Below are 22,979 nucleotides of genomic sequence, written 5' to 3'. Positions count from 1 at the left end.
CATCCTGATACTGACCTATTGAAATCTGCTGATTTTGAAGTACTGTAAAGGGATGCTCCTCTGGATCCTCCAAAAAGCAATATCAACAATTTTTTCTGTCCCTGAGGAAAGGATCTTGAAGTCATTTCCATGGCTGTCCTGAGTGTTCACAGCATGGACAGGTAGGACTACATCTGTCATGTTGGCTAGAGATTAATGCTCAGAAGTAGCCTTCGCTCTGTGTCATTACACACATTGTTTAGTTTAAAGTGCTGTCCACTGCATTAGTTGTATGATTTGCTAGAAAGCTGGTTTCGGCAGATAATAGGCATTTAGCAAAGGAACCAGGGCATGCTATAAAATGAAATATTCTGATGCAATGATATCTGGGATTCACTTTCCTGGACAGGTGATAGAAGCAGAGTCAGGTGTAACTCCCTGGGGAGGGAAAAGGACAAAAAGTTAAAAAGGAAATATTTCATGAGCTGTGGGGAAAGAACAGAAGGAGTGAGATGAATGGATAGCACAGTTACAATGGGCTGAAAGGCCTCCTTCCTTGCTTGTATTCTTTGGTTTTAAATAGAACTGATAAGGTCTGCGCTGAATTGACAGATTTGCCAATTGTCTCTGTTTCAGATTTATTCTCCCAATTGGAAATGACGGGCTCCTTGACCCCAAGCAGTGAGCTGACAAGTCCGAGTCAAGGTGACCTTAGCAACGTGGACATTGCCTCACTCTTCACCACTGTCCCAGTCAATCCGGTCAGCATCTCGCCAGACATATCACTTGTGAGCTCTGGAATCCTGACGATCGATGCCGCTTCTGTGGGATCCAGTCTTGGAGGAGCAGTTTCTGTTAACAGCAATGCCATGGCACAATCCTCAGATCCTCTTATTGTAGCCACTGCAGACATGTCGCACACCATAGACAGCACTCTGGGCCTCACTACTGGTGTTTTACAGGCAAATAGCTTGAATTTGGAAGGTGTACAGCCAGTCAGTACAGAGGGGCTGGGGTCCCTGAGCACCTTGTCAATGAGATCTACGGGAAGCTGTCAGGATCTGCAAGGCCTGTCATCCAGTGGAGCCCTGACTCCTTCCAGCAGCCTTGGGGCCAGCCATGTCCCAGAATTGTTGACTCCAACTAAAGTCGAACGGCACATGCTGAGTGTATCTGATATGATGAGCCAGCAGGAGACGAACAAAGTGGTCACTCAGTTTGTGTTCTCCAATTTAAACCCTGCAGCTGGCAACTTCAGCACACAGAAAGAATTAGAGTTAAACATGGTGTCTTGCTGTCCCTTCCTTGTAAGTATTGGTCACGTTACAGGCGACTGATCATTTAGAATCTGTGCTGATGGAATGAGATTCACCACGGGTGAGAGAAGGTTTGTGTGGAGTATCGGTGCCAGTGATATTTGTTTGGGCTGAATGGCCTGTTTCGGTGCTGTTACATTATACACATATCTTCAGGCTTAATTAAAGCAGGAACAGAAGTAAACCATTTAGCCCCTTGAGCTTGTTATCACTATGAAGTGAGATGATGGCTGATCTGTGGCTTAACTCCATATCGGCAGGGAGCAGTGGATGGTGGTCGAAGACTGTTTATGTGTCCAGTGGCATACTACATTGGTTCTGTATCCCTTGCTGTTTGTTGTGTACATTAATGGTCCAGACGTGAATGTAGGAGGTATGATCAGTAAGTTTACAGGTGACATGCAAGTTGGTGATGTGGTTAATAATGATGAGGATAATTCCTTTGAGGATGACCTAGCTGATCAGAGGCAACTGGAATTTAATCCTGAAAAGTGTGAAGTGATGCATTTTGGGAGGACTAACAAGGCCAGGGAGTTCACATAGAATGGTAGGACCATATGAAATATAGAGGATTAGAGGAACCTTGCTGAACACGTCCATAGACTCTTAAAGGAGCAGGACAGGTGGATGTGATGGTTAAGAAGGCAGATGGGATACTTGCCTTTATTAGTCAAGGCAGTGATACAAGAATAAAAAATGTAACAGTTGTTAGACCACAGCTGGAATACCATGTGCAGTTCTGGGTGTCAAACTATAGGAGGGATGTGATTGCACTGGAGGGTGTGTGGAAGGGATTCTCCAGGGTGTTGTCTTGGCTGGAGTGAGTCAGCTGTGAACAGAGACTGGAAATGCTGGGGTTGTTTTCCTTCAAACCGAGAAGGCTGCTGAGGGGCAGGTCTCATTGACATGTACAAAGTGCTGAGGGACATAGACAGGTTAGATCGGAGAAATCTTCCTTCTTGGTAGAGAGGTCGATAACCAGAGGACACCATTTTAAGGCAAGGAGCAGGAGGTTTAGAGAGGATTTGAGGAAACATTTTATTTTGCTCAGAGGTAGTGGATATCTGGAATTTACTGCCAAAAAGGGAAGTAGAGATAAAAAGCTCACAGATATTGATTTAGATAAGCAGTTCAAACATCTTCAGGGCTGTGTGCCAAGTGCAGGTGAATGGGATGAGAGTGGATATATGTTTGATGACCAGCAGAGATACAGTGGGACAAAGGGTCTCTTTTTCCATCCTATAAAACTGAGACTTGCCCACAACAGATACAGGAAAGCTTGCTTCTCTGTGAATACTTTGCTGTGTTTACCCATGTAGCTGTCATAAATCCAGGGGAATTCCTTAGATGTGAGTCGCTGTCTTATGTTGGAAGGTTTGGAAGTGTTTTTACCAGAACATGCTTACCAGAGGTGATGAAAGTCAGTTCCACGCAGAGATTGGAGAAGCTGGCACTGTTTTCCTTAAAATAAAGAAATGCAGGTTCAAAGTCTGTGAGAAGATTTGTAGCTCGGGTGCTCATTGTTGTGGTTCTGTTCACCGAGCTGGGAATTTGTGTTGCAGACGTTTCGTCCCCTGTCTAGGTGACATCCTCAGTGCTTGGGAGCCTCCTGTGAAGCTCTTCTGTGATCTTTCCTCCGGCATTTATAGTGGGTTGAATCTGCTGCTTCCGGTTGTCGGTTCCAGCTGTCCGCTGCAGTGGTCGGTATATTGGGTCCAGGTTGATGTGCTTATTGATTGAATCTGTGGATGAGTGCCGTGCCATGCCTCCAGGAATTCCCTGGCTGTTCTCTGTTTGGCTTGTCCTATGATAGTAGTGTTGTCCCAGTTGAATTCATGTTGCTTGTCATCTGTGTGTGTGGCTACTAAGGATAGCTAGTCGTTCGTTTCGTGGTTAGTTGGTGTTCATGGATGCGGATCGTTAGCTGTCTTCCTGTTTGTCCGATGTAGTGTTTTGTGCAGTCCTTGCATGGGATTTTTTACACTACATTGGTTTTGCTCATGCTGGGTATCGGGTCCTTCGTTCTGGTGAGTTGTTGTCTGAGAGTGGCTGTTGGTTTGTGTGCTGTTATGAGTCCGAGTGGCCGCAGTGGTCTGGCTGTCATTTCAGAAATGCTCTTGATGTATGGTGTGGCTAGTCCTTTGGGTTGTGGCATGTCCTCGTTCCGTTGTCTTTCCCTTAGGCATCTGTTGATGAAATTGCGAGGGTATCCGTTTTTGGTGAATACATTGTATAGGTGTTCCTCTTCCTCTTTTTGCAGTTCTGATGTACTGCAGTGTGTTGTGGCCCTTTTGAATCGTGTCTTGATGCAACATGTGTGTGTTGGGGTGGTTGCTTTCGTAGTTCAGGACTTGGTCTGTGTGTGTGGCTTTCCTGTACAGGAACTACGAAAGCAACCACCCCAGCATACACAAAACAAGTTGCATCAAGACATACATCAAGAACATTTCTGAACTGACAGCCAGACTACTGTGACCACTAGGACTCATAACAGCACACAAACCAACAGCCACTCTCAGACAACAACTCACCAGAACGAAGGACCCGATACCCAGCATGAGCAAAACAATGTAGTGTACAAAATCCCATACAAGGACTGCACAAAACACTACATAGGACAAACAGGAAGACAGTTAGCGATCCGTATCCATGAACCCCAACTAGCCACGAAACAACACGACCAGCTATCCTTAGTAGCCACACACGCAGATGACAAGCAACATGAATTCGACTGGGACAACACTACTATTATAGGACAAGCCAAACAGAGAACAGCCAGGGAATTCCTGGAGGCATGGCACTCATCCACAGATTCAATCAATAAGCACATCGACCTGGACCCAATATACCGACCACTGCAACAGACAGCTGGAACTGACAACTGGAAGCGGCAGAGACAAGCCACTATAAATGCCGGAGAAAACATCACAGACGCGCTTCACAGGAGGCTCCCAAGCACTGAGGATGTCACCTAGACAGGGGACGAAACGTCTGCAACACAAATTCCCAGCTCGGCGAACAGAACCACAACAAGGAAATGCAGGAGTTGTTGACAGGATGTGTTCAAAATTGAGAAATTTTGGTCAATGGATAAGAAACCTGTTCCCAATTAAAGGAGAATTGGTAACCAGACTTTCACACATTTACGGAAATCAGTAACAGCTCAAGCAGAGAGAAGTGAAATAACTGCATGCAATGAATTGGCAGATGCAAGCTGGCTGTTCAACCAGCTGAGCCCATGATGGCTTGCTGTGGGGAAATCCAATCAATCCCATTCCCTGTGCTATCCCTGTATCCTCGCAAATTTATTTGAATAAATTTGGAACTCTCTTCACAAGGCAGTTAGAGTCTCACAGCATGGAGACAGATCCTTGAGTTCAACTCATCCGTGTTGACCAGACATCCTAATCTGACCTAGTCCCACTTGCTAGCATATGGTCCATATCCCTCTAAACCCTTCCTATTCATATACCCATCCAGATGCCTCTTAAATATTGTAATTGTGCCCATCTCCACCACTTCCTCTGGCAGCTCATTCCACACACACACACCACCTTCTGCATGAAAACGTCACCCCTCTCACTTCAAACCTGTGCCCTCTAGTCTTGGACTCTCCCCACATCTGGGGAAAAGATCTTGTCTATTTATCCTATCCACGCCCCTCATGATTTTATTAACCTCTATAAAGCCACCTCTCAGCCTCCGACACTCCAGTGGAAAAAACCCCAGCTTATTCAGCCTCTCCTCATAGCTCCAGTCACAGCAATTGATGCTTTGAAGGTGAGATTGATAGATGTTTTTTCTAATGAACCAAAGGTTTTGAGGGATATGGCCTAAATATGATGGTTGTCATAAAATAGCTATGATTTCACTGAATGACAGAACAGGCTCAAAAATAAATAACCTTGCAGTTTTCCTGTGCTTTGTGTCTGTAATGGGGTTTGAACCCACAACATTAGGAATGCAAACAAGAGTGCCTGAAGAAGCATAGGAACTAAAACAATTCTGATATTATGGGACTGTAGTATTAGAAGCTGTTTTACAACACAACATTTGTCTTTGCTTGAATGAGTGTTTATTACGACTATCTGCACATATTGTCCTGTTTGCTTTAAACCTACTAATGATTAAAATATTATGTAGGAAAGTGGGGGATCGGCTCGGACAGATTACAGGGCTATACAGCTTGCTAAGAAGAAGAAGCAGAAAGGAGCCGGAGGTAACATGGGTAAGGACTGCTCTTTCAAAGTAAACTGTGAGGAAGTGAGGAGTGTGTCACCATTTCCACATCTGGGATTGGTTACAGCTTTATTGTACTCTCCCACCATCATATCCATTGTCTGGTAGCAAGGTGTTATGTTATTGGAAATGCTGATTGTACTGTAAATTAGTCAACTGCACGAGGTGACTCCACTTTACTGAGGCAAGGCATATTCAGAGAGTGCCTTTCACACCTTAGAATGTCTCTGAATCTTTTCCAGTGGTTACTATTATCACATCGAAATGGAGCAGTCAATTAACACAACGGAAAGTCTCTTCGACAGCAATGCATATGTGATATTCAGTCATCTAGACTGACTGATAAATGTAGACATGGGTACACGAGAGAACTCTGACTTTCCCAGAACCCTACTTTTCTCACCCACACCCCCCAACCTGAACAGATATGATAGCCATGGGATATTTTAATGCATTAAGTGCATTACTTAACTGTCATAAAGTGGTAAAGTGCCCCAGGATGCTCAGTTGGCTATTCATTATAGCCGAGGCTATTCATTGCAGCCTTGGTCGAAACATGGACTAAAGAGCTGAACTCCAGGGGTGAGCTGAGAGTGGCTGCCCTTGACATTACGGCTGCATTTAACCAAGTGCGGCATCAGATGGACTACACCCCAGAATTCTAAAGGGAACAGCTGAGGAGATTGTGGTGATCTTTCAGGAGTCACTGAAGTCAAAGAGGATCTCAGATGTCTGGGAAACTAGCTAGTATATTGCTCGTTTAAGAAGGAAGGGTGGCAGAAGACAGGAAATTATAGAGCAATGAGCCTGACCTCAGTCATTGATAAGATTTTAAAGTCCATTATTAAGGATGAGGTTGCACTGTAATTGGGAGTGCATGGGAGAATGGAGCCAAGTCAGCTTATCATCAGGGTGAGGGCATGCCTGATGAATCTGTTCGAATTCTTAGAAGATGTAACGAGCAAGTTAGACAAAAGAGAGCTTTTGGGTGTGATTTATTTGGACTTGCAGAAGGCCTTTGATAAGGTGCTGCACAAGAGGCTACTAAACAAAATAAGAGCCCATGGTGTTAGGGGTAAGGTACTGGTATGGATAAAGGATTGGCTGATTGGCAGGAGACAGAGAGTGGGGATAAAGGTGTCTGTTTCCGGATGGCAGGCAGTGGCTTATGGAGTTCTGTATGGGTCAGTTTTGGGACCATAATTGTTTGCATTGTACATAAATGATCTGGACAAAGGAACTGGAGGAATTGTTGCTATGTTTGTAGATAGGTAGAGGGGCAGGTACTGTTGAAGAAGCGGAGAGGCTGCAGAAGGACTTGGGCAGGCTAGGAGATTGTGACAGTTTGAATATAATGTGTGAAAGTGTGAGGTTATGCATTTTGATAAGTGGAATAGCCTTTATTGTCACAGATACTTGAATGAGTGTAGTGAAAAGTTTGTAATGTCACCTCTCTGAGGCATCTTGGTTACTGGGTACCTAGATACAGATACTTTAATTGTTGCCACAGAGCTGAAATAGTTTAAAAAAAAGGTTAGCATGGGAAATAGACACTTTTCTTCCAAATGGGGAAAGACTTTGGAAATCTGAAACACAAAAGAATCTGGGATTCCTGGTGTTATGAAGTTGTAGACGTGTACTGTACCTTTAAGGGAGCTGAAACTTCTGGCTGGCACATTGTGCTGAACAATTTAAAAATGTAACATGGTTGTGAAATAAAAAGCTGGAGCTGCATTGACATGGTACACAACTAATTCAAATGCAGCCAATCAGTTTAAATTATGCCTCAGACACCAAAATCCAGTTGAATTTGAATTTTACTGTTTTGGATGACATCACAATGAGATGGTCCGATGTTTTTGGGGGTATGTAAAATCAGGTGTTTTGAACGGTTGGGGAGAACAGTCAAGCAGTCTGGTGGCAGAATAGCTGTCTGAAAGGTACCTGTCCGTGAGAAATTTGTGCGGCAGAAGACTGAAGAAAAGACAACCCAGGAAAATCTACAGAGGAGAATCGACCCTGCTGGCTGGTTTTGAAATGTGATTTTTCTTTTGCAAATTTTAATGGGGTTTTTATCGAACCAGTATTGTCAAGTGGGAGGTAAAAGATAGGTTTAAGAGAAAGGAGTTGTAAATGGTTGTTGTCTAATGTTCTCTTTTGGACTTAAAGAATAAAATTGTTAATTTTTCCTTTAAATAGTGATATTTGGAATAGTTCTTTGCCTCTCGAATATTAACAGATTGCAGCGCAAAGTGAGCTTCTCTGTGTTTCTCGTTCGAATTAGCAGAAGGGTTTACCCCATGTTGTAAGACTAGTTTAGGATTCTCTTCCGGTTAACAAGCAGGTTCATTTGGCAATGAGGAAGGTAAATGCAATGTTAGCATTCATTATGAGAGGGCCAGAATACAAGGCAGTGATGTTCTACTGAAACTGTTGAAGGCTTTGGTCAGAGAGCATTTTGAATATTGTGAGCAGCTTTGGGTCCCGTATCCAAGGAAGGATGTGCTGGCATTGGAGAGGGTCTCGAGGAAGTTTACAAGAATGACCCCAGGGATGCAGGGCTTGTCATGTGAGGAGTAGTTGAAGACTCTGGGTTTGTACTTGCTGGAGTTTAGAAGCATATTGGGAGAATTTCATTGAAATTTACACAATACCAAGAGGCCTGGATAGAGTGGATATGGAGAAGATGGTTCCACCAGTAGGAGAGACTAGGACCCGAGGGCACAGCCTCAGAGTGAAGGGATCGCCCTTGATATTCAGTGGCATGACCATCATCAAATCCTCCACTATCAACATCCTGGGGCATAACCAGAAACTCAACTGGACCATGGACTTCAGCAGTTCAGGAAGGCAGCTCACCACCACTTCTTCAGAAGCAACTAGGGGTAGGCAATAAGTGTTGGTTCAGCTAACGATGCTCACATACCACAAACTAATTTTTAAAAGACCCTGGTTAACTTAGAGATACCATTGACAATGATCAAAAGCTTCATCAAAGAAATAGGTTCTAAATGAAATCTTGTACAAAAGAAAAAAATTTGGTTCTTTCAAGGGGGGATTTCTAGAGTTCTGATTAGTTTTTCATTAAAGCATGTTGGATCAAGAGATGTAAGAGAGGCATGGTGTAAAGCTCTGTGAGGAGTATGCAGTTAGCTATTTTCTCCTTCCAATTGCCTGCTCCCTGAGTGCTAACTCACCAATTTCTTTCTTCTCCCATTTTAAGAGAATGTAAACAGTGCTGGACAAAGTAAGAAAACTAACAGGGGACAGGCGACTCCATCTGCTGCTGTGAGCCAGAACAGTCGCTTTGGGAACGTTATATTGCCTGCTGGTGGTTTGACAATCCGTGACCCAACAACGGGAGCTCCCTATGTCCAGACCCAGCTATTGCAGGTAGGAGTTCCCAGTTGCTGAGCTTGGTCTAAAGACCTATTTTATGGAAGTCTCCACTTTTGGAAGTCTTAACTACAGCAGTTTGTATATTTATTTAAAATATAATCTTATGCTGAGCTTTATTACAAAGATATTTTAATACAAGAGTAAGGATGTCTTGCCACAATTGTATAGGGCTAATAAAAAACAGTAGGAGTAAGGGAAAGCATTTTCAGAGCGGTAGCCAGTGACTAGTGGAGTGCTGCAGGATTACAGCTAGAATCATAATTATAATGTGTATTAATAAGTTGGATGGGGAACTGAATGTACTGTCACTAAGTTTGTGGATTGTGTAAAAAGTGGGTGGTACAGCAGGTAGTGGGGATGCCATGCAGTCTGCAGAGGGATATACACAGGGTAAGCAAGTGGACAAAAACTTGGCAGATAGAATATAATGTGGGGTAGTGCATTTTGTCAGGAAGAATAGAGGAGCTGAATCTTAGTTAAATGGAGAAAGATGTCAGAAAGCTCTAGCGCAGATGAAAGTGGGAGTTCTCGTACATAAATCACTAGTTAGAGTGAACCTAGAAAATGGTGTTAGTTTTGGTCCCCTTATCTATGGAAAGATATGCTGGCATTGGAGGCAGTCCATAGCAGGTTCACTAGATTGATACTGGGTATGGAGAGAGTGTTTTATAAAGAGAGGTTAGTAGGTTGGACCTGTAATCATTGAAGTTTAGAAGAATTAGAGCAGACCTAATCAAAATGTTCAAGATTTTTTGAAGGTTTGACAGGGTATGTATGAATTTTATTCTTCCCTTAGTGGGAGAGTCTAGGACCAGAGGGTGCAATCCCAGAGTGGGAGGGTCACCCAGTTAGAACAAGTATGTATCTCTCAGGGATAATGAACCTGTAGAATTCTTTGCTGCAGAGGACTGTAGAGGCTGGATCGTTAGTAAATTCAAGGTCAAGATAGACAGGTTTTTAATCAGTAGGGGAACCGAGGGTAATGGGGAAAAGGCAGGAAAGTGGAGTTAAAGATGATCAGGTCAGCCATGATCTAGTTTAATGGTGGTGCAGACTTGGTGGACTGAATGGCGCATTTCTGCTCCTCTGTCTTATGGTCTTTGGTGAGACTGTACCTGGATACTTGATGGTTTGTGTCTACATTTATATGGATGTTAAATCTGTGGTGGTGCAATAAAGATTCGCTGCATTGATTGTTGGAATGAGCGGCGTTCTGTGATGAGAGGCTGTTTAAATTGCTCTTCCATTCTCTGGAGTTTAGACAAATAAGTGTTTGAATTGAAAAGGGCATGATTCTGAAGATGCTTGACAGGATAGATACTGATAGATACTGAATGTCTGTTTCTTCTACTGAGAAATGGAGTCCTACCTCAGCATTAGGGGATAATCAGTCATCAGAAATCTCATCACTGGAGACTTGTGAATATTTGGAATTCTGTAGCCCAGAAGGTTGTAGAAGCTTAGCTGATGAGTTTATTTCAAAAGGCATTCAGTTGGGAGGCGATGGCCTTGTGATATCACTAGTAAATTTATCCAGAGAGGGAGTGTTCACATCCCACCATGGCAGATAGAAGTCTGGAATTAAGAGAACTTCTGTCGATTGTTGGAAACTGTGATCTTACTCACTACTGTCCTTCAGGGAGACAAATTGCTGTCCTTACTATGTGACTGCAGACCCACAGCAATGTGGTTGACTCTTACTTGCCCTGGGCAATAAATGGCCTAGTCTAGAAGAGAGATGATAGAAGACTGCAATGTAGAGGGATCTTCAAGTACAGCAAGTATTTAGGAATATTCCAAAAATTATGGCACTACTGTGTTTGTTTGTATGTTGTCATGCTCCCAGGCAGGCATCAGATTAATTCTACTGTAACTGGATAATTAGTTTAGATAGGGATTGGACTGAGGGAGTTTGAAGGTGATTACGGCCGGTAGAAGTAAAAGTGGAGCTGTTTGGAGACTTGTGTTGAGAATCCATGATTGGTTGATGGCTGGGCAGAAATGTTGAGCCAAAGCAGTTGAAATTGTTTTAGGAGGTTGATGATATTTATGAGGAAGAGGGGGGCATTGCCTGCCTGTGTGAATTGTGTCAGGATAAGGGCAAAGAAAAGTCTCTGTGGGGCCTGGGGCTGTTGAGTGAACAGATGGTCAAAGCAAAGGATTGGGAAATTCAAATAAGCTGCCTCTTACTCTTCTAAACTCCAGCCGATACAATCCAAGCCTGTCTAACCTTTCCGTGTAAGACAAACCATCTATTCCATTAGTCTAGTAATTGTTTGAAATGCTTCCAGTGCATTTACGTCCATCCTTAAATAAGAGGCCCGACGCTGTGCATAGTATTCCACATTGATCTCACCAGTGCCCTGCATCATTACTGCCTGATGTGCTCCAGTCTTAGACTGATCCAAGAGGTGAACTTGAAGAATGTCTGCACTCCCACAGAGACTGAGTAAAATGTCAGAATGTGTCTCCAGAATTAATGAGCATTAGGTTCTGCCATTTTGATAAGGTGGCAATAATGTTGAAACTTCAGTTAGCCTTTCCTTATGTAATATATAACCATATTGTGACAGTACCTTGACTTCACAATATGACAGGCTCAGGGTAGTCAGCCACATGTCTACGACAGATTTTTAATGAGCTTTTTGGAAGCTTGCTGCCTGTGGGGAGCAGGATCTCCCTTTGAATGGTTCAGGTGTTCCTCTTGATGCTGTTGTTTTTGAGCAGTGACTGATTTCAGTCAGGTACTCTTGAGGTTCAGTGTTTTAGTTGAAAATGTTGAGTTTATTTGCACCAGTTGTTGTGTTAACAGGATTCTTGAACCATGGACAGACAGCAGTGAAGAGAGGCTTTTCACAGGGGAGCTCTCTTACTGAAATAGAGGATGACAAGGGAGATGGAATGGAAGGTTGCAACTGTATGAAAGGCTTTGAAAGACCATCAAATGAGTGGTTATGGCCACGGGTCATCAGATCAGCCAGAACGGCCCAGGCTGATGCATATATTGTTCGATGTGTTAAGTCTAATGGCAACAAGAATCTTGTGGTTCTCCAATCACACACAAGTTGTGTTTCCATGCGACCTTATGTTACAGAAAATATCATAATAGAACTAATAGGGCCCATGGGGAAAACCCGGGTTAGGGGGCGAACTACCAAGAGTAAAAATCAAAACAAAAATAGTAGTTAGCCTAACACAAACCATAGCACAGTCAAAATAAAATTTTCAATCACATTTTAATGAAGTAATACAGTAAATTTAACACTAAAATCACTGACTACAGCATTGTACCTTTTATGAAGCTCTTCACCAGAAAGCATTTGAGCTGACTGATCATGTGATGCCAACACGGAGTCCAGTCTTCCACCCCCCGCAACGCCTATTGTTAGGGATGGGAATCACGTAAGAGCGAATGGAAAATCACTTTCTTAAGACAGTCGAGGAGACTCAAGATGGTGGCAGTGTAAAAAGTCTGCTGTGTTGGGCTATGTGCTGCCCCCACCCCCCCACACACCACCACCATCCCGAAGAAATATTGTCAGTGTAAAGCAGGCAGAACACCTAGAACCTTTTCAATTTGAATTTGGAGGCTTGGGAGTCAAAATGAAGGCTACAAGGGAAAGGAGCAAGAGGAGCATGTCAGGCAAAGCACTCCCTCACTACGTCAGGTGCACCCGCAGCCGCTGCTTTGACTCCCGTCATGGTGCCTGTGAGCTCGGTGGAGCAGCAGCATCTACTCTCTGAGTTCATGAAACTCCGAGAAAAAACTAAAACGGTGCTGGAACCAATTTCTGCCATGCTGAAAAATCATGAGCAGGAGGTTCAGTCATTAGGTCGACACGTAGAAGCGGTTGAGCAAAGGACCGCGGAGATCGGAGATCGTGATGGAGAACTCTGAGGGGCAGATCCGAACCTTGGGAGGCCAGGTTTGGGTCTTGCTGGAACAGGTTGACGACGTCAAATTGAGATCAGCGAAAAAACCGTACGTGTCGTGGGTCTTCCAGCGTGCGAGAAAGGCAGGAAGCTGGCTGAGTTCCTGGAGAAGTGGCTCCCAGAGTTGCTGGGGCTGGAGAGCGAGTTGGGTTGGATGAGTGTGGAGCGGGCCCACCGGATCGTGATGCGCAGGTCTGGGTCAGATCACGGAGAAGATTATGGCATCCTGAACGTTTACTGTCTCCCAGCACACCCTCTCAAATTTTTAGTTGACGCCATTTCTAAATGGCTCTTGAGGTACACCATACGATTATAGGGGAAGACTTTAATTGTCTCATGGACCCTGGGGTAAACTGGATACCAAGAAGTCTGACGGGTACACCTCTGCAGTCTAGACAGTTAATGGACTTGTGTAAGCAGTTGGGGCTAGTGGATGTGTGAAGGTGTCTCCACCCTAATGGGGGGGGATTTTACCTTTTACTCTAACCCACACAAATGCTACACAAGAATTGATTTGTTCTTTGTTCTGTTGGTTTGATTGGACTTAGTGTTGGGGCCTGCAGGATTGGGAGCATAACTATTTCTAACCATACAGCAGTGTACTAGGATGTTATGACCAAGGGTAGTGGAGCAGATACACTGTACTGGTGCATGGATCTGTTACTGTTGAGGGATGGCAACTTTGTACAGTACATTACAAGGGAGTTCAGGGCTTTTTGGGACATCATTTGGGGTATTGCAATAATCCATCAGTGCTTTGGGAGACCACCAAGGCGTATTTAAGGGGTCTGATTATTTCATCCTCAACAAAGAGAAAGAGGCAGAGAGGGGAGCAACAGCTGATGCTTGATATCTGGCTGAAGGCAGCCGAGTCTGTATATTATACCAGACCATCGTGGTTATGTTATAGTGGGTCACGGCTCTCCAGGCTGCTCTGGACTCAGTGCTCATACAAGAGGCAAAGGGCAGGGTCTCCTTTGCAAAGTAAAGGCTGTTTGAATATGGGGATAAACCAGGTAGATACCTGGCTTATCTGGCTAGGAAGAAAAATGCTTCACAGTCCATTCTGTCGACTGGGGAGTGAATTCACCACATCACTTGCGAACTGAAAAAGATTAATGACAGATTTTGGGAATTCTGTGCAGAGTTATACCGGTTGGAGGGCTGTGGGGATGGTTCTTTTTTGGAAACCTGGGCTTCCCTTTTCAATGCACCTCTGACAATACAAGAGGTGCAAAAGGTGGCAAGGCACCCGGTCCAGATGGGTTCCTGAGTGAATTTTACAAGGAGTTTACACATGTTAGCTGAACCACTTCTGGAGATGTATATTCATTCATATAGCCAAGACTGCCTTCCGCCCTCTCTTAGGGAGGCTAATATCTCCCTTATTTTAAAGAAAGGGAAAGACCCCAAGGATTGCGTGTCATACAGATCCATCTCGTTGTTGAGTGTAGACTTCAAAATTTTATCAAAGGTGCTGCCTGTGAGGTTGGAAAAGGTGTTGCCTTTTATTATAAGAGAAGACCAGATGGGTTTTATCAATGGCTGCAGTTCTTCCTACAATTTCACGTGGGTATTGAACATAGTGCAAGTGTGTCAGCAGAGATTGATTCCAAGCTTGGTGGTCTCCCTGAATGTGAATGCAGAGAAGGCTTTTGATCGGATGGAATGGTCATATCCCTTTGATCTTCGAGATTGCTTTGGTCTAGGGGATCCTTCGCCAGGTAGGTGGCAGTTATATAGAGAGACCCCGAGGTAGCAGTTATCTGGAATGGTGTCAAATCAAATAATTTTATTGTGGGGCAAGGCAGCTGACAGGGATGTCCTCTCTTGCTGTTGCTGTTTACCTTGGTAATTGAGCCGTTGGTGAGACCATCCAGAAGGAACCTAAAATAGTGGCCCAAAAGTGGGAATTGGAAAACACAAAAATTACTCTTTTTGTGGATGATGTCCTTCTGTTTCCAGCTAACCCGGAAAAGTCCGTACCCCAGCTAATATAAAAAACTAAGTAATTCTGCAGTGTTTTTTGTCATACAGGGTAAATATTGCAAAGTTGGAAGTCATGCCCGTGGGGGGGATTGGTGGAAGTGCTAGAGCTAGAGGACGGAATGCAGTTTCTTTTTTGGGGGTGGCAGAACAGTTTTCTCCATCTGGGAATTTTTATGACCCCTACATTCCGTCAGCTATACAGGGCTAACTTTGTACAATTGTTTGAGAGAGTAACGCAGGACTTGCAGCGGTGGGAGGGGCTACCCATATCATGGCTAGGCCGTATACCCTGATTAAAATGAATGTTCTTCCTCGGTTGTTATATCCAATGAGGATGCTCCCGTTGTGGTTACTCGGACAGGTGTTGCAGAGGTTTACCGGTTGGCTTGGATCCTTTATTTGGTGCCGCAGGCACCCCCTAATTAAATCTACCAAGCTGCATCTTCCATTGGATATGAGGGGGCGGGGGGCTGGACCTCCCAGATCTGAAGAGCTACCAAACAGGTGCCCTTCTGTCATATGGGGGTGACTGGGTGCATAAGGACTCTAGGTCGATATGGCTGGATGTTGAGACGAGATGTCCCCTCACCAACGTACTGTTTATGGACAAGGTGAGACCTGTGGCCTAGCCCTGTGAGAGCCTGATTATCATAAATACAGTGAAAACGTGGAGGATAATGCAGCAGGGTGAGTGCAGTTTGCTTAAGACTTCACCATTCACCCCATTAGTGGGAGCTCCAGGATTTAGACCAGGGTCACTGGACTCTGGCTTTAGAGCATGGGAGGATAAGAGGATCTGCTGTTTGGGGGATTTATTTGAGGGAGAGGTCTTGATGTCTTTTAACCAGTTATGTCAGAAATACAGGATTCCTAATAGGGACCTTTTCTGATACTTCCAGGTTAGGGATTACACACAGAAGAAGACCACATTCTTGGGCCAGCCCTCCAAGTTGGATATAGAGAGAGCAGTGCTCCGATGTGGGGACTCTCTCTTAGTTAGTATCATATACCATCTGCAGAGAGGGAACGCCTTGGGGACTATGGAGAGACTCCATGGGATGTGGACTCAGGAGTTATGGGCAGAAATCTCATTGGAAACATGGGAGGATATATGGGGAATGTAAAGAAATATGCAGTAAAGCACAGACGATGCGATTGAAGATCCTTCACAGGGCCCGTATCGCACTGCAGAGGTTAGCGATGTTTAAGGAAGGATCTTCTCTGGAATGTCCCAAATGTAATATCAGTATACGCACCCTCACACACTGCTTTTGATCCCGCTACAAGATTCATGGATACTGGGGTGCCCTAGTGAATGAGCTGGAGACAATCCTGGGAATTGAAGTTAAGGCAGATCCGGTATCACATCGTTTGGGACTGGCAAATCTGCCCTCTCTGGGTGAGCACAGGGAGAGGTTATTTAATATTCTTACACACTGTGCGAGGAAGAACATTCTAATGAGCTGGATATCAGAAAAACCTCTAGATCTTGCGGGGTGGTGCAGACTTGTGATGGAGCACATCCCCCCCCCAAGATTGTCTGACGAGTATGGTACACCATGGAACAGCAAGTTTACAAGACATGGCGGCCATTTCTAAATTACATAGACATGGATCTATTGGTGGTACTGATTAGGGCCTTCATATAGCCGCGAGGGCCGTATATGGTGGTCCGAGGACCCTGGGAGGCCTAGTAAATACAGGTATAATAATTGTTACTCCCGTGGACGGGAGCTTCAGTGGAGGTGCAGTGAGTGGAGTCGTGTCATGTAATTTAATTGGATTGTAATTTAATTTAATACTATTTCATTTAATTTGAGTTTATTTTAACTTAACCTAAGTTGAGTAAATATGCGACGATTGTATCCTGAAGAGTAGTCAGTAGTTTATTAATATTACTGTAATATAATAATGTGGTATCGTTTCTACTTTTCTGCATTTTTGTAGCTTTCTAACTTTTTGGGTTTTTTTGTAAAAGAGTAAAAACCTTTCAATAAATAGTCTGCAATGTTCAAATTGTGTCCCAAATCATGTTTCAGAAATGTGATGTTATAGGACAACTACCTGTTCTGGAGGAGTGGCTGTTGCCTTTGGTCAACATTTATTTAACAGTGGGATACCATTTTAAGTTGAGGATGGGCAAAATCTAGGATTGTTGCTGGGACCCGCCATTTACAGTTAGAGAGACAAAAACCCGCCATTGTTTCAGAATTCATTGATTGTAGGGATTGTTTTTGATGAATGGGCTGAATGGCCACATTCAGTTTGTTTGTATCTTCTGATTTATTAACGTTATTAAATCTTTTTTAAGGATGATCCATCGAGCGATGGGGATCTGGCTTTCCAGCTTTCAGCACAGTCTCCAACATCCCATTCACAGCTCACCGTTGATCTTCCTGTTAATATTCTCCAGGTACTCCCCTGCAAAGGAATTAGCTAATAAAATCTCTTCTTGGATTACTCCCCTTTATCACAGAGAGGTTACTGGAGAGACATGGTGCTGAAAGTGAACATACTCCGTATTATCATTCAAGAGGATTGAGTAAATACTCCAAGGAAAATGTGCACAGCCAAGAGGCAAGTGCAGAGGACTGGGACCAATCAAATAGTCAGCACAAAGAGCACAGTGAGCCAAAAGGCCATCAGTATTGTAATATCTGATTCTGAAACTGCTCTTCTGTAAGCTCGTTAATCTCCACGCCCTGTTTGTTGTTGAATCCTGACTATCTTTTAAAATAGCTTCAAGATTTGCAGTCACACTGCACTCTGATCCAGACTTTATTACCTTTGTTGATTTTAGCCTTTGTGTTTTAACAATAGAAGCCCATCACTGCTGAAATCACAAGGCCGTGCTTCATTTACATTCCCTCCCCCCCCCCCCCCAATCTCATTGTCTCTAGTTTGTGAGGGACCCTTGATGCTACACTCTGTCAGGTGGTACCTTGCTGTCTAATGCTATCACTTGTACCTCACCCCTGGAATTCAGCTCTTGTGGTTTTTTTTGGTGTTTCAGTCCAGACTGTAATGAACCAAGTGTCCCTTTGTGAATCCAGACAGAGCATGAATGATGACATAGTAATTGGTTAGACTGATTTCTCCTTTTTTTTAATTAAAAGGACCTACCTGGGCAATTTTCCACATTACATTGAAGTATAAACGTAGGGACCAGAGAAGGCCATTTGGCCCCGTGAGCCAACTCCATGATTTATTGTAATCCCGGCTGATCATCCATCATAGTACTCTGTTCCCACTTACTTCCTTTGATTCGTTTACCCCTAAGAACTAAGAACTTTGTTAGCGATGCTAGTATTATATCTGTACTGGAACAGCTTAATCAGTTTGTCAGTACAACCCTTCCACACTGCAGCCAGATAGAGCCAAGATCCAGGGCTGTTATTGTATTCAGTACATTCAGCTCGCTCTTGGTATCCCATGATGCAAATCCGATTGACTAAACACTGGCATTTCTACCAGGGAGGAGCTCAGGAGGAAGCCGCAGTGGATCATCCATTTGGTACGTCTGGATGAAAACTGTTGCAAATTATTTGGCCTTGCTCTGTGCTGGACTCCCCCATGTTTGAAGGTGGGGTGTTTATGGAACCTTCTCCATTAAAAGAAGGAGAGGAATTTGCAGGGTTGACAGGTCTAGCTATGCTTTTGTCATGTGTTTTATTCCTGTTTGGTACAGCTGAATGAGTTGACTTGTTATTTCAGAATGAAACTATACAAGAAATTGCTGTAGAAACTCTGCATCTGAGGAGAGAAAGCAGAGTTAACATTTTCAGGTCCAGTGACCCTTCAGAACTGATTATAGGTAGGAAAAGTTTGGGATATGTACTGAAGATGGGGTTGGGGAGGGGTGAGGAGTAAAGGATGGGTGGAGATGAAGTCCAGAGAGAGAGAGAGAAACAGTTGGACAGACAAAGGAATGAGTAAAGGTCAGCCTAGAATCAGTAGATTCCATTGGAGACCATTAGTGGCAGACAATGGGCTGGTTTTTGTAACAGCCCATGTGATGGCAGGGCCTGCAGGGTGGAGATGGGTCAAGGACATAGAAGAAGGTGTTCAGGCCCCAAACTCAATACCGAGCCCCAAATGCTGCAGGACGCCCATGTGGAAAATGAGGTGCTGTTTTTCCAGCTTGCAATGAGCTTTGTTGGAGCACTGCAGCAAGCCTGAGACCGAGACGCTGGCCAGGGAACAGGGTGGGGTGTTATAGTGGCAGGCAGCTGGAAGCCCGAGTCTTTTTACAGATGAGACGTAGGTGTTCTGCAGAGTGGTCACCCAATCTGTTTCATCTCACAGCAAAGAGGAGACCACATTATGAGTAGCAAGAACAGTAGATTAGATTGCGTGAAGTTGGATAAATCACTGCATCACCTGGAAGGTGTGTCAGGGGCCTTGGACAGTGAGGAAGGAGGAAGTAAATGGACAAGTGTTGTACCTTCTACAGTTGCAAGGAAAGGTGTTTTGCAGGTGTTGGGAATGATTGAGGAGGAGACTGGGATGTTCTAGAGGCTGACAAGGGAGAGGAGGGGAATGTGAGTCAAGTGGTAGCATCCTGCTGGAGTTGGCAGAAATAGCTACTGTCTATGCTCCATGTATTATGTTCTTCTCACACTCTGTGTATCCTTTCTGTTCCTTTCCACGTTTTCTGCTAATCTAGCCTCTTTCTTAAATGTATCAGTGCCATTCATCTTGACCACACTGTGTTACAGTGAGTTCCAGTCTCTCGGTAAATAAGTAAATACTGAATTCCCTGTTGGTTTATTATGTTCAATAGTATTTAAAATTATTTATTGACTGTCTTATATTTATGATCCTTCATTTTCAATTCCTCAGAGGTAGAGCCATTTCCTTTATATTCCTCTTATCTAACCCCTTCATAAGTTTCAAGATGTTTGTGCTGGTGGTCCTCTGCTTTCTATTGTGACTACAGGAGCTCTAACATGTTCAGTGAGGTGTTTTATAACTGTGTTTTTATTTAGGTATAGGATTACTGTCAGTAACTAATGCTTCATTTTGTCTTTACAGGAGCCTCATCCATCAGCTGAAGATGACAGCGCTAACGGTTCCCAGTTTACTGGCAGCACTATAAACCTTCAGGACTTGGAGTGACAAGACTTAGGCAAACTAACACACTGGTTCCGTTCTAGCTGATAAAATTTGCACTTTCTACAGAGTCAGACAAAGCCCAGGAGCTGGGTGGTTCACCTTGTGGATCTGGACTTTGTGGGGTGGCTTGATGTTGGAAATTGCTCAATTGGACATAGGGTTTGACTGCACTAATGGAAGTGCAATTTCCTCAACATCACAGGCTGAGGCTCCACACCTAGAATCTGGGAGCTGATATACAAACTTTACATTTTAGAATTCTTGGAATGGGGATTATCTGCTGGAGGAACAAGAGAAAGACTTGGCACATTGAATGACTCTGGTTAATGCTTCCTGCTTTGCAAAGACACCTTCTGGGAAAGACTGCAATTCTAATTTTAAGAGGGCTGTATAGTTTGAACACATTTCACTCAGTTGGGGGGGGGGGCTCCTGTAAATCATTAGTGCCCTTCACCTAAATAAAAATTCCCCCCTTTTCCAAACATGAGTGGGTTCTACAGGTGTAGCTGTGAAGGTGACAAGGCTGAACTGTGGTCTCTAATTGAGACTCGTGCATTGGACTTTTATATTTCCTCTACATCTGCCTTAAAGAGGGTGGCCAGGGTTTAGTTTGGGATAGAATATAGCATCTCAATAAAACTTACTGGATAGTATCTGATTGCTGCTGTTCCAAACTGAGCTGTCAAATCTCTAAATGACATAACTGTACCATAGTGTGCACAAGATAACAGAGCCTTGTTCCTTGATCTCACTGCAGAGATGTTGAAGGTAAGAAATTGCTGAGCTTCCTCTGGGATCCAGATTGGAGGAATCCCGCATCGTGTTCTAAAAATGGGAATAGCAAGAGAGTGAGTGAGTATTTGGAATCCTGAGGTTGACTGAGAATGGGTTGTGCAAGAACGCCTGCATCATCTTCTGGGTGTGAGTTTAGGGAGTATGTCTAATGTCTGTCCCCTGTGTGAGAGTCTGGGGAGTGTGTCTAAAGTCTGGCCTCCTGGATGAGTAAGTCCAGGGAGTGTGTCTGAAGTCACTCCTCTGGGTGAATGAGGCTGAGGAGTGTGTCTGAAGTCTGTCTCTTGGGTGAGTGAATCTAGGGAGTGTCTAAAATCTGTCTCATCATACTTTGTTCTTTGGTCAGTTTGTCAGGGAAAACAAACTTTTAGCTGTGGCAGCTGAGTCACCACAAACCTCGTCTCCTTAACTGAAGTTTAAATATGTATATTTTAAATGTTTTTATATTGTACAGTATGTATATTTATTTATTCTTTTTTACATTTCTAAAGAATATTTGTTGAGAGGAGATTTTGAGAGAGCAGAAATGGTCGAATTTGCACTCATTTCTACTGCCTTTACGTAAATTACACACCGTGTTGGGGCAGTGAAATTTTGGGGGGGGAATTAGTTTTTACTGGGTTGTGCATTTGCTGAGTGTTAAATCTCAGTGAAGATAGAAATGGATTCAGATAACTTTTAACTTTACAATGAAACCTTTGGGAAAGGGAGAGGACAATCCCTCCCCCACTAATGAACAAGGTGCCTAATTGTACAATTTGTGTACAGACAGTGTATGCTCTGTGTACAACTTCGTGTTAAAACTCCTTAACCTAATGGTCTGGTTAATGCTTAAGATTTTGAAAATTAACAAAACTTCCTACAGTTCTTGTCTGCATTAAAGATTGAAGCAATGTGGCCCCATCACATGTAAGGCAGCAGATTTATATTAAAAATAAATGGAATTTTGGCACTTGTCTCCACTTATTGTCCCTGGGTTGGCAGGGAAGCATTTATTGCAAAATAAGCTACTGACTCTGAAAGCTTCAACAGTGTATTTTAATTATTCCTGCTTTTTCTCTCTGGTAGTTATAACATCCACTTATCGATCCTTTGATTAGATTCACTGTTCCATATATGAGGCTGGCCCGAAGTAATGCAATTTGAGAATTACATTTCCGTTTTTAATTCATGTCAAGAAGTAAGCTCATTGCTGCAAATCCAATTATTTATAGTAGACAGTCAGACTTGGTTGTTACTAACCTAACAGTAGAGGAACGTTTATCTAACATTGATCAGAATGTGCTCAAATCTGATGATCATTTTACAAAGGTATACTTGTTACAATTGCTGAGATTGTAGAGTTTGGTGGTGCTAACTTTAACTAAATGGTGATACACATACATTAAATTAGTTAAAAGTGTGACTGAGTAAAAGTAATGATGAACAATTGAAGAAAGTTATACTGAAATGCACAGAATGGTCTGGACGATAGCCCATCAGCAGTGTAGGAAGGTTGTTTAAAAGAAGAATCCAGAACTTTTATAGGTGATCCAGATTAACACAGCAGTAAAGCTTTTATCAAAGGAGGGAGGAACATTTGGGCCCTTTAAAACAACTTCAGATAATATAATCAATGGAAATAAGGAAATGGTAAACCAGTTGAATAACCTGTTTGTCATTTTTCACAGTTGAGGAAGAGGGCCATACACCAGGCATCCCTGAGAAACTATTAACATAACCACCAGGATTCACTCAGTTAACACAGGCAAGAAAGCAGTATTAGATAAAACATAGTGGCACCAAAGATGGATAAATCCCAGGACCTGATGGTTTCTAGCCCAGAGCTTTAAAGGAGGTGGGTGAGGAAATGATCTTCTGAGGTGGACAAGATTCAGGAATTGTCCCCTTAGATTGGAACAGTGAAAATTATATTTCCACTGCTTAAGTGGGGGGAGAGATGATGAAATTACAGACCATCGTGTCTAATATGGTTATTGGAATCTAAAATTCAGGAGAGAATGACTGAGCACTTGCACAAGTTGGAGCTGATTTGAGAGAGCCAACAGGGCTTTGTGAAGGGTAGGAGATACCTAACAAATCAAATTAACTTCTCTGAGGAAACAACTAAGGTGGTAGATGGGAGCGTTAATGGATGTAGGTCTGATGGGTTTTCAGATGTCTTGTGTATAATCAGCTGTTGGCTAAACATTAAAACACATGGAATTCAAGTTGAAT

The 22,979-nt window shown here is 43.4% G+C and overlaps 1 protein-coding gene across 3 annotated transcripts in view; it reads left to right on the top strand.

The window, feature by feature from the left end:
* LOC140483553 (zinc finger protein ZXDC-like) overlaps positions 1-21,711 on the top strand; it is a 30,717-nt gene extending 9,006 nt beyond the window's left edge. Inside the window, exons 6-10 of one of the 3 annotated variants that reach the window (XM_072581761.1) lie at positions 616-1,286; positions 5,439-5,523; positions 8,758-8,927; positions 17,332-17,432; positions 19,890-21,711. In XM_072581761.1, coding sequence (XP_072437862.1) covers positions 616-1,286; positions 5,439-5,523; positions 8,758-8,927; positions 17,332-17,397 — 992 coding nt within the window. In that variant the 3' untranslated portion in view covers positions 17,398-17,432; positions 19,890-21,711. Of the gene's footprint in view, positions 1-615; positions 1,287-5,438; positions 5,524-8,757; positions 8,928-17,166; positions 17,269-17,331; positions 17,433-19,889 lie in introns of all 3 variants that reach the window. The other 2 variants (XM_072581758.1, XM_072581759.1) reach the window with 2 other exon arrangements.
* Positions 21,712-22,979: the final 1,268 nt, after the last annotated feature.

This window comes from Chiloscyllium punctatum, chromosome 12 (genome assembly GCF_047496795.1).
Source record: "Chiloscyllium punctatum isolate Juve2018m chromosome 12, sChiPun1.3, whole genome shotgun sequence".
In the NCBI taxonomy this organism is placed as follows: Eukaryota; Metazoa; Chordata; class Chondrichthyes; order Orectolobiformes; family Hemiscylliidae; genus Chiloscyllium; species Chiloscyllium punctatum.
The sequence above is the reverse complement of the archived record's forward strand: the minus strand, read 5'-3'. Positions and strand labels throughout refer to the sequence as shown.